This window comes from Zootoca vivipara, chromosome 14, assembly GCF_963506605.1.
Source record: "Zootoca vivipara chromosome 14, rZooViv1.1, whole genome shotgun sequence".
In the NCBI taxonomy this organism is placed as follows: domain Eukaryota; kingdom Metazoa; phylum Chordata; class Lepidosauria; order Squamata; family Lacertidae; genus Zootoca; species Zootoca vivipara.
Window position 1 is genome coordinate 8,594,641 of NC_083289.1, and position 15,688 is coordinate 8,610,328.

The 15,688-nt window shown below is 43.1% G+C and overlaps 2 protein-coding genes across 2 annotated transcripts in view; both read left to right on the forward strand.

Annotated features, from left to right (window-relative positions):
* Positions 1 to 8,990, forward strand: part of ARIH1 (ariadne RBR E3 ubiquitin protein ligase 1) — a 52,126-nt gene extending 43,136 nt beyond the window's left edge. Inside the window, exons 10-14 of the mRNA XM_035118027.2 lie at positions 569 to 699; positions 1,008 to 1,065; positions 1,818 to 2,078; positions 4,765 to 4,877; positions 5,865 to 8,990. Of these exons, the coding sequence (XP_034973918.1) occupies positions 569 to 699; positions 1,008 to 1,065; positions 1,818 to 2,078; positions 4,765 to 4,877; positions 5,865 to 5,949 (648 nt within the window). The 3' untranslated portion in view covers positions 5,950 to 8,990. The remainder of the gene's footprint in view (positions 1 to 568; positions 700 to 1,007; positions 1,066 to 1,817; positions 2,079 to 4,764; positions 4,878 to 5,864) is intronic.
* A 3,449-nt stretch (positions 8,991 to 12,439) lies between these two features.
* BBS4 (Bardet-Biedl syndrome 4) overlaps positions 12,440 to 15,688 on the forward strand; it is a 40,408-nt gene continuing 37,159 nt past the window's right edge. The window contains exon 1 of the mRNA XM_035118050.2: positions 12,440 to 12,634. Within this exon, the coding sequence (XP_034973941.2) occupies positions 12,611 to 12,634 (24 nt within the window). The 5' untranslated portion in view covers positions 12,440 to 12,610. The remainder of the gene's footprint in view (positions 12,635 to 15,688) is intronic.

A 15,688-nucleotide genomic window follows, 5' to 3' on the forward strand; every position in this document is an offset into this window, starting at 1 on the left:
CCTATGCAGACTGAATGTGGCTGTCTAGGATTTCAGAGTTTGGCCATTCCCAGCCTTTGTCTGGCAATGTCAAGGGTTAGACCTTTGGTTTGCAAAACGTGCTATTTCACTTCACAATGGCTCATCCCTTTAGTATGTTCATTCAGTGTATGAGGAACCCAGTCTGAGTGGACTTAAATCAGTAGATCTAGAATATGTTTAATATCAAGTGTCAAAGCTGAGCATGACACACACACACACACACACACACACACACACACACACACACGAAATGTCCCATTACTTGCAAATAGCTTCCTATCCAAGCTATCCCATGAACTGGAAGAAGTGCAACTTCTCCTGGCATTGATCTGTTATTTTGTGTTATTATATTGCTTTACGACTACCTTTTCACTACATTGCTAAGGCAGCAATGGGAAGCCAGCTGACAGCTGGATGTGTAACTAAAAGAGCCACTGTTGCAAATTCTTTGTAACATCACAAAGCACTGCCTGCATCCTTCCCCATTTTTTAAAGTTGGAAGACACCCACTTTTATTTCTTTCCACCACTCTTCATACCCGCCACAGGAATGCCCTAAATGCCACGTGACCATAGAAAAGGATGGAGGCTGCAATCACATGGTCTGTCGGAACCAGAATTGTAAAGCAGAGTTCTGCTGGGTGTGTCTTGGCCCCTGGGAACCTCATGGGTCCGCCTGGTAAGTTTAAACGAATTCCTCCCAAGCTTTCTTGATGTGTCTAATTGTACTGCCATGTTTTGTTTCTGTACCCTGCAAAAATATTTTCTGTGGGAGAAAAACACAGCAGTAGCTGGTGCATATGTCTATACTTCTTAGGGTGAGAAAGGTCTGGGGTGTTTCTTGTTGAGCCTCTGCTCAAGGTATCGGAGGGGCTTATTATGTTTACAGTTATGTACTGACGAAAGAATACTTGGAAGCCTCAGAGTGGCAAAAACAAAAGAAGTTCTGCAAACCACTATGCTCATTAAAAAAAAAACTTTTTTCAGGTACAACTGTAATCGCTATAATGAGGATGATGCAAAGGCAGCAAGAGATGCCCAAGAGGTGAGTCCATAACTCTTGGTGACCAATATTATCAGCTTCAGTAAGATGGTTTGGCCTAGCTTTTCACTGTGCTTGCGTTTTCCAATTGAGCACTGCTAGCTTTCAAGCTGTTAGACTTTGACACAAGAGGCTGACCCATTTTGTTACTGCTCCCTGATGTTGTCCTGGCCAACTTGTAAAACTACCCAACTTGAGCACTGGAAGCAGCAGTAATCTGAGTATGAATATGCCATACCCCATATCCTACCAGCCAAACCCTTCTTGACAGTTGCTTATTGCTGAAAGAGGTTTTCTACCAGATTACTTTCTGTATGGATATCATTTCTGTCTAGGCAGTTTATTTCACCGTGTTCCACTTGGGCAGTTTTGCCACAGAACCCACTGCCAATCAGACCTTTCTGCTTTGCATTTATATGGAAAAATAAGCATGTTTGTTCATCACATGACTGGGTATATGCAGTTTATCAGGTCCACAAATGTGGCAAGTGGAGAATTGCAACAAAATGAAGTACATCCTAAGTCCCTGTTCAGGGCTCCAGGAGCCCTATAGCACTGTTTAACAAGATCAGGCTCAAAGCAAAAGGCAGTAACCTCCTGTTCCCATGTCCCTGAATACTGTAGGACTTTGAAATAAGAACATTGCCCTGTGGTGGCCACATTTGCCTTGAGGCCCCTCATTTATAGGCAAGTCAACCTGCTATTACTCTGTTTTAACTATTGATTTTCTTTTTCCCTAATGGGAATTAACACAGCGATCCAGAGCAGCCCTGCAGAGGTACCTCTTCTACTGCAACCGTTACATGAACCATATGCAGAGCCTGCGCTTTGAGCACAAACTCTATGCCCAAGTCAAGCAGAAAATGGAGGAGATGCAGCAGCACAACATGTCATGGATCGAGGTCCAGTTCCTGAAGAAAGCAGTCGATGTCCTCTGCCAGTGTCGTGCCACACTCATGTACACTTACGTCTTTGCCTTCTACCTCAAAAAGAATAATCAGTCCATTATCTTCGAGGTAAGGAGAGTTTACCAGACATTTTTTTAACCCAGCTCTTGGGTCCTAGCCTAGCGTAAGAGTCCTGTAGAATCAGATCAAGGCTTATTTAGTCCAATATTCTGTTCCCATAGTGGCCAACCAGATGCCTAAGGGAATCCCACACATAGAACATGAGCTCAATAGCCCTCTTCCAATCCTTTTTCTTAGTAACCAGCAATCCAGAGCCTTATTGCCTCAGATCCTGAAGCTAGTTATAGTAGCCATTGATGAGCAGCTCAGGTGTATATTTAGGGCCCATTGGATGAGTGACTTGTGCAGCCCCAAAATTGGGACTTTCTGTAACAACTATGTGATTTTTTCCCAGCGGCTTTGTTCTGAAGGCCTTTTCTGTGATGGCTCCAGAGTTGTGTAGTCCTGTCCGCCACAAACTCTGTATGTGTTCCTTAGTTAAACAAAAACAATTTCATGCAAGTGCCTGGGGTGATTGGCAATATAGGCTTATTAACCTTGTTGATTATTTACCACATCCCACTTTTCAGCAACAGCATCTGCAAGTGATTTACAACTTAATACCATGGCTCACTTATTTGCAAACTTAAGATGGGCGTGGGCATACATGATGCAAAACAGTGGGTCAGGTGTTGACGTACATACATACAAGCATAATTTTATTTGTATGCTGCCTTTCCACAGATCAGCCCCTGCTCAAGGCTGCTGACAACAGGAAAAAAATACATAACTAAAACATAAAAGTAGCCATAAGCAATAAATAAAACATTAGAAAATGCACAACCAAACTGAACAATTTTCACATAAATCGTAAGATTTAAAATAAATATACAAAAAAAATCAACATCAACAACAGAAGAAAAAAATCACAGCAAAACCCTGCAAACAGTTATCCAGCCGAAGAGTCCCTTCAGCAGCCTCAGCTTTTTTTAGCTGGAGTCAGTATGGGCCCCACCCTCCCAGGCCAGGTGGGAAAGGCCTGCAAGGCAGGGAGCAGGGCCTCCAAGACTCCTTGATGATCTGCAGATCACCAGCATTCTACTGATAGATCCTGATTTGTCTGCTTTCTGGCCTGCCCTGACTAGAGACATGATCAGGGGAAAGAATGGTGGAAGAAGTAAATGCAAATTCAGCTTCACAAAACTCTTATGTAATGAAATTATATAATGGCCAGGTGGAGGGTCACTGCAGGAGGCAGTTCAGAGAGGGGAGGAACACAAAAAGACAGCTGTTTCTAGTTTGTTCTTTGTTTTTATGCACTTTCATTTCACGTTGTAAGCCACCTTGCAAAGTGTCCTGTTGAGGAATTCCAATAAACATGGGAAAGAGTTGTGGTTGTTTTTTTAAAAGTTAACCAGGATTATACCCATAACTATTGAAAAGTCAGTAGTTGTGGAGTTTCTTCAGAATGGTGGGCATTGAAGCTTGTTTTAGAGATACATAACTTGTCAATAGAGTCTCCTTGTCTTTTAAATGCCTTCTCTAAGAAGGCCTGCTTGGTACCCTCATTTAGGAACTAAGCAAAATGACAACAATGAAAAACAACTACCAAATTTAGCTCTTTGTTAACTTGTAGCAGTTTTGATTTTTACTTTCTACTCGGATAGACCGTTGCTGTTTTAGTTGGTGTCTGTGTACAGCTTATTTTCTTTATTGTATTTTAATACCTTATTACTTGGTTAGGCACTCTAGCAATATACACTTGTGTTTATATTGTCTGCCATATTGAGTAAACCGTATTGAGTCAACACAGGATCCCATTGTATCCCGGCATAAACAAAAAGTTGCTTCTTGATCTTAGGAACCATTGTGCAAAATTTGTTCACGATATCTTAAGACGTGTCCAAATGCATAGCGAACAGACAAACCAATTTCTCAAATACATGCAAATAAATAAATTTCAACTTGCTATATTACCAAAAGTGCAGTATAGGTACGTTTTGGAGTTATCAAAGGAAGTGTTTAAGCAAATTCACAATTTAACAAGTAAAAATTGCCTCTCATTCCTTCAGCCTTGCCACAAAGGCCATCTTTAATATTAGATTTCATTTCCAGGCATCCCTAAACTCAGCCTTCCAGAGGTTTTGGGACTACAATTCCCAACATCCCTGACCACTGGTTCTGTTAGCTAGGGATGATGGGAGTTGTAGTAAAGAGATTATGCGCTGTAAAGCAAGGTCAGAGAGAGGCATGAGCTGGTGAGAATTTTGAGAGCCAGATAGAAATGTCTGGTTGGTAAATAGGTTTTTTCCTAGCTTATAAAATGCAAACTAATTAACTGCTGGAGCCTATTATAAGATAGCTTCCACCTGACCTCCAGGACAGGAGCAGTGAATTGGTCACATAGATAAATGCCCTTAGGAATTGTGATTTCTTAATGGGAAAGAGTAATGGCTGTTGGTCAGAAGTCATGATTGCTCAGAATAACATCTACTTGGTTTGCAACCACAAGATGGTTTTGTCTGCCAGTAGTCCTATAGAAGGTGATGGTAAGTTTTCCAATACGTTGGTGTGTTTTCCTGCCTGGTATTCATACAACCAAATGAGAGAACCTCTACACGACTAGAAAAATATTCAAAGTAGGCTTCAATGAGTATTTGCTAACCGAAGGGCTAAATTTCATTCATGTGATGATTCTCAATTCAAGGAACTGCTTAAGTTTATTAAAAGTGTGCCTTGTATTTTGCCTGCCTAGAATAATCAAGCAGATTTGGAAAATGCTACCGAGGTCCTTTCTGGGTATCTGGAGCGAGATATATCTCAAGATTCACTGCAAGACATAAAGCAGAAAGTGCAAGATAAGTACAGGTATGTTCCTTGTTCAAAACTGATGGATTGTTAATTCATTTCATGTGCCAATCTCTTACGTATTAAAGTGGCTTGACTTCCAGGAAATGGGTGAGCGAGATTCTCCTGCTTACTCCCAATATAATCTATGGTGGAGGGAGGCTAGCCAGCTAACTTTCTGTGTTGGCCTTCAACCAGGTTTTCCTGATCGACTGCTGCTGTTAATCAAGCAGTTGGAGATAGCAGCTAGTTGCAGCACATGGGAAAATCAAGTTAGCATGCCCTGTTTACAGGAGCTTCTTGGCTGTTAACATTTTGGTGTCTTTTGAATTGTTACCTAGCAAGTGAGTCCTTATTTTTTGCCAGCTCTTGAGCTGAAGGAAGCCATTGACCTCAGATGGCATGCAAGTTGGTTTTCTGTTGCTTTAAAGGACATGATCTTGCCTTTGAGTGAATGAGAAATTGGCACGTGGGACTGGTTTTGTGACACACTTGTGCCTTAATGTTAAGGGGTCACAAAAGGTAGTTTTTACACCTACAAGGCATGGTTCCTTTAGTGGGTTTCCTTGGGATAACATTTTTGCAGATGATGGGTTTAGTTTAGTATGTGTCACTTGGAAGGAGCACTGTCTCAGCTTACAAAATTCCAGGTTGTAAATATTGTGCCGACCTCACAGTTAATAGGCTCCACTTTTAAGAAATTGGGCCAAGACCCAATTTGCTTAGCAAATACAGCTTGAGTTCAACTGTCTTAGCATTAATAAGCATAATGATTATATGGTAATAGGTCCTGCCTGCTCTGCTTCAGCGCATAATCTCTCCCACCTGTGAAATTACCCAGATGGCAGGCCCTTTGTCTCTGTTTTCATTCTGAGCAAGGTAAAGGTAGACATTCCCACTGCGAGCCGCTGTTGACTAAACTATTTCTATGCTGCCTTGAAATGCATTGTGTGCGAAATACTCAGCCTTTGTTTTCTTAACTGTAACTGTGCGTCCTTCCCCTTGCAGATACTGCGAGAGCCGGCGAAGGGTTTTGTTGCAGCATGTGCATGAAGGCTACGAGAAGGATCTGTGGGAGTATATTGAGGACTGAGACTGGCCTGCATAAAACGAACTCTGAAAACCTTTTACCATCTAGAGTGCTCATGCAATTAAAGCAAAACACACACAAAAAGGGGCACTACGCCTATTACACCGCTGGTCTGTAGTACCGGAATTCTGTTTTTGTTAATGGAAAAAAATTTAAGTAAATTATATTGTAATAAAAAAGGTAGATAAACCATTGTACAACAGTATTCTAGGTGGCCAGTAAGTGTGACAGACGCACTAAGAAAAACAAAACAACCCTCCAACTTTAACTTGTAATGTAGCTTCATTCTCCAAGCTGACTTTCCCCCCTCCTTCTTTCTCCTATGCGTATTACAGATAAAACTTAAAACAGTTTCTTGACACTGCTTTTCATGTCCAACCAGCCATTTTGATGTACTTTGGTATGAGATTTCCCCCTCCCTCTCCCCTTCTCTACTCTCCCCTCTTCCCCCCACATGCACCAGTCCATGGGTGAATGTTGTTTGGCTTATTGTAAAGAGGATTTGGGGGCGGGGGGAGGCGGGGCACACAGCAAGGAAAAAACTTTGTATATGACTTTTAAAAAAACAAAGAGGACAACACAGTATTTTTCAAAATTGTATATAGCGCATATGCATGGACAAAGAGCAAGCGTGGCACGTGTTTGCATAATGTTTAATTACAAAAATATTTATTCTTTAAAAATCTTCAAGATGATGTCTATTTGCTGTGCATTTTTCTTTCATTTTGCTTTTTACCGGAGATTGGGATTGGGGGGGGGGGGCAGTGTGTGCTGCTGTAACAAATCTTCCCCTTTCTCTCTCTCTCTCTGAGATTTTGATTTCCTTCCTCCTCCTCCTCCTGCAGCTCCTTTGCAACTATTCCATGGTTTGGGTGTGTTCATTGCTGGCAACGGACACTGTCCCATTTGCACTTCAGCTTCTGATGCAAACTGGTTTACCTTGGTGTGTGTTTTTTAACGTTTGGAAATGAAAGTGTAGTGATTATGGCTGCTTTGTTTTTTTAGCTCAGAATAGCCATCCCTCTTGTCCATTTCCATGCATGTCCAACATTCACCCTACACCTGGATCATCGTCATACATAGGAAGTGTTAGATTTTCCTCTGTGGAATGAAGTGCTCAAATGGAACATTCCTTGTTGCTTTGCCTTGTCAGCTGTGAAACACCGAAAAAGGGAGACGGAGCTCCTCTGGGTCACATTTTTGCGGCTTGGTTGTTGGAAAAAGTGCCTGATACAGCAAACACTCCATCTAGTTGCAAGGATCTGCAGTCCCTGAAGTAATTGGGGTATTTCCCCTCTCCCCCCCCCCCAATGAGAGGGAAGAGTGAGTGAGTTTCATATACACAGTCCTTTTTTGTAATAAAAGCTATGATAAAGCACCACTTGGAAGCAATTTGTTTAAAATCTGCTCCTGCGTTATGTGGGTACTTTTCCACGACGGCAGGGTTTCACACTTTCAAGTTGAGAGAGAGAAAAAGTAGATCTGCTAAAGCGGTATTTAAAGCCAGTTTCTGCTGCTCGTTCAAGTAGAGTTTGTGGCCCAGATCCAAAGATCTGCTCAGCTAGTTCCATGAGTCCCCAGTGATGCTTTGGCATGTGTTTCCAGAACAGCAGCTTCCTATGTCAGCTGGCAAAGACTTCTGAAAAGAAAAAGGAACTGCAGCAAGCGTGTGAAATATTTCTGAGCGTCTGCTCTTGAAAAGAGTAATGAGATTTTGCTGAGCTCTTGGGTTAATCTAATGCTGCCTAGCTTGTTTATTGAGCAGTACAAGAAGAAGCCGAGCTTAGCATCTGTTCACACGTAACTTGTCTGGCAGGGCTTATTTAGTTGCTTGTTGCTCATCTGCACTGTCCCAAAAGCTGAATCGGGCAGATGTTATAGAGGGAAGAGGAACTTCAGCTTTGACTTGGTAACATTGTAGTGGAAGATGAGTTCTGGCCTTCAGTGGGGTGTGAATATTTATTCAAAGAATTCCACTCCATTAAACTGAGTGTGGTGCAACTGATGCTTGGATACCTCTCCTTCTAAGGCTTTCTGTCATGTCTTTTACTATGCTTTCGCACACTGCTGCTCAGACTGAACTTCCAGTCCAGTTAAGATTTCTTTTCCATGTTCTTTTAGCATCTTTGCCTAGAACTGGAAAAGGTAGCCCTGCTGTGTGGGTGTGTAAATTGGATGAATGTGTTCCATACTTTCAGCATTTCCCCCAGATTTTTCTCATTTCTAAACACCTTGCTCTTGCCATACCCTCCCCCCCCCCATCCATTTTTTTAAAATGAATAAATCCAAAACTGTATATAAATCTGCTGTATCTTCTGCTCCTGAGGATCGTACACTTAATTTTGGAAAACTTTCTAAAACTCTGTGGGCTTTGGAGTGAGATCATTTGAACAGAAGCTCTTGTAAAGGCTTGCTCATGAATCCTAGACAAGTTTTCCTCCTCCTCTCCTTTAAGCAGTCTCTTCTTTCCTTAAAAAGCAAATACTTGGCAATGAAGATGCTACTCAAGCTTTGGTTGGTGCAATATGCTTAAATAATGGTTTGTGTTGACTTTATCATGAGCTAATTGAATGAGGGCCTCTAGCCACACACAACAGGAGAGCAGAGCATGGTCTGTATTTAGCACCCACCCTCTTTCTGTTCCACCTAATTCACTGCAGCTGTTTGGGTTTTTTTTTTTGTAGTGTATGTATCAGACAGTCTTAATTTTCAAAACCATTTAACCCTGAAATGTTTTAGTACAACTGCTGTGTTAAAAATCAGTTATTACGTGAGACAAGAGCAGTGCTCTTTGGAGAACCTTTCCATGGACAGGAGGATTTTGTTATTCAGCACTTGGGGGGGGTGGTATGACAATCGGACTGGGCTGTGACGGACTGAAGACTTGTAATCTTCTAATTTTTTCCATCTAGAGAGCACCTCATGCTGTGGAAATAACTGTTATTAGACTTCATTGTAACTGCTGGACTGTTCCGTGTTAAGGCTAAACAGAGGGAGAGAAAGTGTTCCTAATTCTAATAAACTTTTATTTTGTTATTTCATTAGTTTTTTTGTGTTTGCTTGCAGTAATTTTGTCCTCTGCTTCTAAATTGGAGCAGGCATTTCTTGTCACTGCCTGGTTGTTGTTTATTAAAGAGCTTGCTGGGTTGGATGCTCAATTTCTTGAAGTCAGAAATGCTGACAACTATAATAATAATAATAAATATATAAATAAATAAATAAATAAATATTTGTACCCCGCCCATCTGGCTGGGTTTTCCCAGCCACTCTGGGCGGCTTCCAACAAAGATTAAAAATACATTAAAATGTCACACATTAAAAACGTCCCTAAACAGGGCTGCCTTCAGATGTCTTTTAAATGTCAGGTAGTTGTTTATCTCTTTGACATCTGACAGGAGGGTGTTCCACAGGGCGGGCGCCACTACTGAGAAGGCCCTCTGCCTGGTTACCTGTAGCTTTGCTTCTCACAGTGGGAACCACCAAAAGGCCCTCTGCGCTGGACCTTAGGCAGAACGATGGGGGTGGAGTCGCTCCTTCAGGTATACAGGGGCGAGGCCATTTAGGACTTTAAAGGTCAGTACCAACACTTTGAATTGTGCTCGGAAACGTACTGGGAGCCAATGCAGGTCTTTCAAGACCGGTGTTACATGGTCTCGGTGGCCGTTCCCAATCACCAGTTAACTGCCGCGTTCTGGATTAGTTGCAGTTTCAGGGTCACCTTCAAAGGTACCCCCACGTAGTGCACATTGCAGTAGTACACGCAGGAGATAACTAGAGCATACACCACTCTGGCGAGACAGTCCGCAGGCAGGTTGGGTCTTATCCTGCATACCAGATGGAGCTGGTAGACAGCTGGCCTGGATACAGAATTGATCTACACCTCCATGGACAGCTGTGAGTCCAAAATGATTCCCAGGCTGCGCACCTGGTCCTTCAGAGGCACAGTTAGCCCATTCAGGACCAGGGAGTCCTCTACACCAGCCCGCCCCCTGTCCCCCAAGAACAGTACTTCTGTCTTGTCAGGATTCAACCTCAATACATTAGCCACCATCCATCCTCCAGCCGGCTCCAGGCACTCTCACAGGACCTTCACTGCCTTCACTGGTTCCGATTTAAAAGAGAGGTAGAGCTGGGTGTCATCTGCATACTGATGAACACCCAGCCCAAACCCCCTGATCTCTCCCAGCGGTTTGATGTAGATGTTAAAAAGCATGGGGGCAAGGACGGACCCTGAGGCACCCCACAAGTGAGGGCCCAGAAGGTGAGTGGGTGCAGACACAAGTTTGTGATAACAAGTTAGGAAAATGTCCCAGCTTGGAATACGTTTCAGTGAACAGCTAGAGAATGGGCCAGACAGTAGTTTGGATTTGTTCCTGTTCCAGCTGGTGGGATGAAGCCACTGTTGATGTGGATCTATCGCCCATACTCAAATCTCAACATATCCCCTCACAGACATAGATGTACCAACACTCCACATGTCTCCAGCTCCACTTCCTTGTCTCTCTGGATGACTGTACTGCTTGACACATCTAATTTTTATCTAGCCCTTCTTCCAAAGAGCTCAGATAACATACTTGATCCCTTCCCTGTAGTTCAGTAGTGGAAAACCTATGGCCTTCTAGATGTTGCTGGACTACAACTTCCATCGTCCCTGACAGTGTCTTACTCAAGGTTGTCCAATGAGCTTGCAAGCAGAAGCTGTTGTAAAATGGCCAAACAGATCTAGAACCAACACTGGGCAGTGAGGCACATTTGAGTATTCAGATATTCTAATGTTTGCCTCTCTCTTTCTATTTTATATACTATATAGCAGGGGTGGCCAACTCCCAAGAGACTGCGATCTTCTCACAGAGTTAAAAACTGGCAGTGATCTACCGTACCCCCTTTTTGGGGGTTCAGGTCAAAGTTGTTGAGCTTTTTTGTAGGGAGGAAGGCCCATTTTTGTGGGGGTTGGGTCAAAGTTGTTGAGTTTTTTAGGGGAGCCACAGTTGTTCAGCTTCTTTGGGAGGGGAGCCAATGATCTACCAGTGATCTTCCGCAGGTGTCCAGTGATCTACCTGTTGGACATGCCTGCTATATAGCAATATCGAGCTACATGACATGTAAGTCGTATAACAGGTCCTTACCAAAGAGACTTGCAGTAGATACAGGCAAACAAACGAGGAAGGAAGAGATGGGTGAGGAAGGGAAGAATATGCAGTTACAGTATTTAAATTACATGTATTTTGACAATAACACTAAAGCACTAGGATCACGAGGGAGTGGCAATCTGAGAGGGAGGAGGAGGGAAGTGGGTAAGAGGGGACACTAGGAATGAGACTGGAAAGGAGGATGTTCTGTTCTGTGGCAGAAATGTGAAGTCTGTGCAACGGGCATACATAAATATGTTTTCATAATAGCTTCCCTCTGAAAACTTTCTCTGGAGCCCCCCCCCCACAGCTCTGAAACCTGTCCCACTGATTACAGAAACTGCTCAAATGAAAAGATGCTTGGCATGATGTTTTGTAATGTATTTTGAGGAGAGGCTGTATACTAACTGAAGCCTTAGAAGAATGACATCTGTGTCCGCCTTTTTCTAGGCAACTAGCAATTTAACTATGACAGTGTGCTCAACACAGTTGGGGACTGTTTCCATAGAAACAGAACCCTTCTGCAATCCATCTTGCTGCTCATAAAGGTAGAAGCATAGCTGTTTTTCATCCACCTTTTTTCACGAGCTTTCAGTCACTTGTTGCACCTGCAGTTCTGAAACTGACTTTAGGTGCAAAGGTGTTGCATCCTGCCTCTTGCCAATGATGTTAAACAAAAGCAAAATCTAACTTTTTATTAGTGTGGTTTAAGAGTATTTCATTAAAAGTATTTCATTAAAAGCAATTTCCACAAAAGGCTTTAAGTCTTAGTGGAATCCCAGATGTGCTCAATAATTTATGAAATTTAGTGTTTTTAAAAGGCAGCATTTTATATAGATTTAAAACCATTACTTAACCCTTTTAAGTCTGAAGAATACAACTGAAGAATTGTAGATGTGCAAAACTAGGTATCGATCTCATTTTTAAAGTTCTTAGCTTGCATTAATGTATGAACACAACTATTACCAGTGCTCCAGTTCTGTGAGTGTCATGATGGTCATGATCCAGCCCACACAGTTGCTGCAGTACAAAGTGGGTGTAGCCAAACGGAATAAAGCTTTACTTCACTGCTGATTCTTCCATTTTATATTTGCAATTCCCCCCTACCGTTCATAAAAAGTGTGTGCCCCTTTTCTATTAGGTTATGCCACAAGTGTTTCAAACTACAGTATTCATTTGCTCCATTCAAAACTACATACTCAATTACACAAGGCTTCGCTGGGAAAGGTCCATTTGCGAAAACGATGGGGAGTAAGGAAGGGAGAACTGGATAACAAGGAGGAGGAGCTTATTATATCGCGGCCGCGCCTCCCCTCCCCCCTCCAGCATCCCGACAGGCCTCGCGGCGGCCGCATCCTCACTTCCCTTCTTCCGCTCACGTAAAATCCCGTTTGTCGGGGGCTGGATCGAGGAGAGCTGTGGTTACCGCGGCAACAGCATCCGGGTTCCTCGCGCGGTGCAGGGAAACCTTCCGCGTTGTCTGGTAACCATAGCAACGAGCGGCTTGCAGGGCCTGGTTGAGAAACTGAGGAGCCATGGCGGAGGTGGCCGTACGACCGGTGAGCGAGGGGGTCTTGTATTCTCGTCTCTTGCCACGTTTGCCTTCACTCCCCATTTCCCCCACGCTCCCCATGGGAAGCGGTCGGGGTCCTTCTCTCAGAGCCCGCGCGGCCTGTTTGCTATTAGAAAGCCTGGCTTGGAAACAGGCAGGCTGAGCAGGCACCGGTGCTCCTCTTCCTCCCCATCACGTGTAGATATTGGGGTTGGTGTGTGGGGGTCTTTAGCACCGTCCTCCGAGGGGGCTCCCTGCTTGCTTGCCTACCCGTCCTTAGCACCCTCAGATTCCTTCACAACGTGGCATTCCTGCATGGCACGGGGTTGGACTAGATGACCCTTGGGGGTTCCCTTCCGGCTCTAGGATGTTATAATCCTTATTTATATAGCACTGCCGGTGGCGCTTTGGCGCAGGGATAATAAGGGCAGGCTGCAAGCTTTCGCGATTTGCTCCGAGCGTCAAGAATCAGTGCCGGATTTACGTATAAGCTAAACAAACTATAGCTTATGGCCCCACTGTCTTGGGGGCCCCAAAAAAATTAAAAGGAAAAAAAATGGGTGTACATTTCGAAAATATAAGATAAAAAAACACAAATAAAATAAAACCTACAATTATTATTTATTTATTATCAGGCCTGGTTCTAATACAGTACATCTTTACAAAAGCCCTTTAAACTCAGCACCATCTCCATATTGTCAGTGGTGGGGGCAGGACTGATAGAGAGAGAAAGAGAGTGAGTGAGTGGCCCAAGGTCATCCTCTTAGCTTTGCAGGGATTTGAACAACCAAGTCTCCCGTGCTTATGCTCAATGTTCTAATCCTTACATGAATCCTGGTTTTCATCACATAAAGTTCCCATCAGCTTCAGCCCACATGGCCAATGGCCAGGGGTTATGGGAGTTGTTGTAGTCCAGAACATCTGGAATGCACCAGGCTACCTTTCCCCTTGTACAGAGAATAATTGAGGGGGTGGGGAATGTCAGCAGTAGCTGCAATTTATTTATTAAAGTATGTATAGTATGCACCTCATAACAAAATCCTAGGGTACAAGAAGATTTATAAAAGAGATAAAATACCCTTAAAAACAATACAGAATGATTATTTTAAAGGTATCTTTTTATGGCAGTGTGCTCTAACATTAGATTTGTTAAAATATCCTCCAGTGCAGGCACCCCCAAACTGTGGCCCTCCAGATGTTTTGGCCTACAACTCCCTGGCTAACAGGACCAGTGGTCGGCAAAGATGGGAATTGTAGTCCAAGACATCTGGAGGGCTGAAGTTTGGGGATGCCTGCTCCAGTACATCACTTCGAAGGACATGATTCATTGATGTTAATTTTTTGGTGGTCACAGCTGGAGAATATAGTTAGAACCAAGATTCTTTATGGTAGATTCCAGGAATTTTAGTTGCTCTTTTAATGGTGGTTTCAGCTCAGCATTTCACATCTGACAGAAGGATTTTGATCTGCAAGGTTGTCCAGCTGTATTTGACTATATTTGGTAGTACAATGACAAAGTTTTGATGTCTTAGTTGCAGAATGATTTTTACATTGGATGTTTTTTTTACCAAAGTACCTTCATTATCCAGCACTGCTACAGCATTGCCCCAGGTCACTATTAATTTAAAATAAATACTTTTGTTTTTCCATTAACTGTTACAGACAGTAGTGTTTAAAAGCAGCAATTCTAAGAATAAAATAATGTGACATAAAGCTTTCCTCCTGGGCAGACACACATGGATCACAATGAATAACCTCCTTTGTCTTCATAGCTGTACTCTGTGTCTCAGCAGTTTGCCTAAAAGCTTACAACATTAATTTATTGAATGATTTTTTGTGCTACTCTTCAGGTAAAAACCACAGGGTGGTTAAGAAAATACACTTAAGTACATAATAAAAATGGGACCCAGGTGGCGCTGTGGGTTAAACCACTGAGCCTAGGGCTTGCTGATCAGAAGGTCAGCGGTTCGAATCCCAGTGACGGGGTGAGCTCCCGTTGCTTGGTCTCAGTTCCTGCCAACCTAGCAGTTCGAAAGCACGTCAAAATGCAAGTAGATAAATAGGAACCGCTACAGCGGGAAGGTAAACGGTGTTTCCATGTGCTGCTCTGGTTCGCCAGAAGTGGTTTTGTCATGCCGCCACATGACCTGGAAGCTATACGCCGGCTCCCTCGGCCAATAATGTGAGATGAGCGCGCAACCCCAGAGTCGGTCATGACTGGACCTAACGGTCAGGGGTCCCTTTAACTTTACCTTTACATAATAACAATACAAAATGTCATAAAACATTAGCAGAGGAATTAAAAGCAGATGGCTAGATTAAAGCTTAAAAAGCATGGAGAAACAATCATATCTTTCTTCATTGGGCACGAAAAAGACATCATTATTGGCACCAGCTGAGTCATCCTGCATAGAGCATTCCAGGGGCCTGAGGGCCACAGCTCAAAAGACGCTCTTGTGGATCACCAGTTGCCTCAGATCTCTAGCAGAGGGACCCAAAGGAGGGTGTCCAAAGAATACCAGAAATCAGGCAGATGTATGTGTCCTGGTGGTGGTCCTTAATGTATACTGGCATTAACAAATGTATGGTTTTAAAGGTTCAGCTAGTATCTTGAATAGAACCCAGATGTTTACTCTGTGAAACTGTTTAAGACTAGCAACATACATCTGTCTCAGTTAGTACAAAATGCAGCTGCTGGGTTACCAACTGTATTTTTTCCAAACTGTATGTAGGCAGCCCAACATAAAACTTTAATGCAGCTGGGACATTGCCACAACATTAAAAAATTGTGGCCACCTGTCTTTGTCTAGGAGAGGCCATGCATCAGCCTTACCAAGTGTAAGATGGTTTGTGCTGCTCCAGCCCCTTGGACAGATAAAAGGACAGATAGATCTAGTAGGAATTCTAGTCTATGAACCTAATTGTCAAAGCAGGGAGTGGATCACCATGTTGTGGTGATGAGAGTCAAATATATACTCACAAACATGCACGACCACTGCTCTTGACAACAGTTTTTTTTAAAAAAATCCAGTTTTTTTCCTGTGTGCAAGTCCAGCTTCAT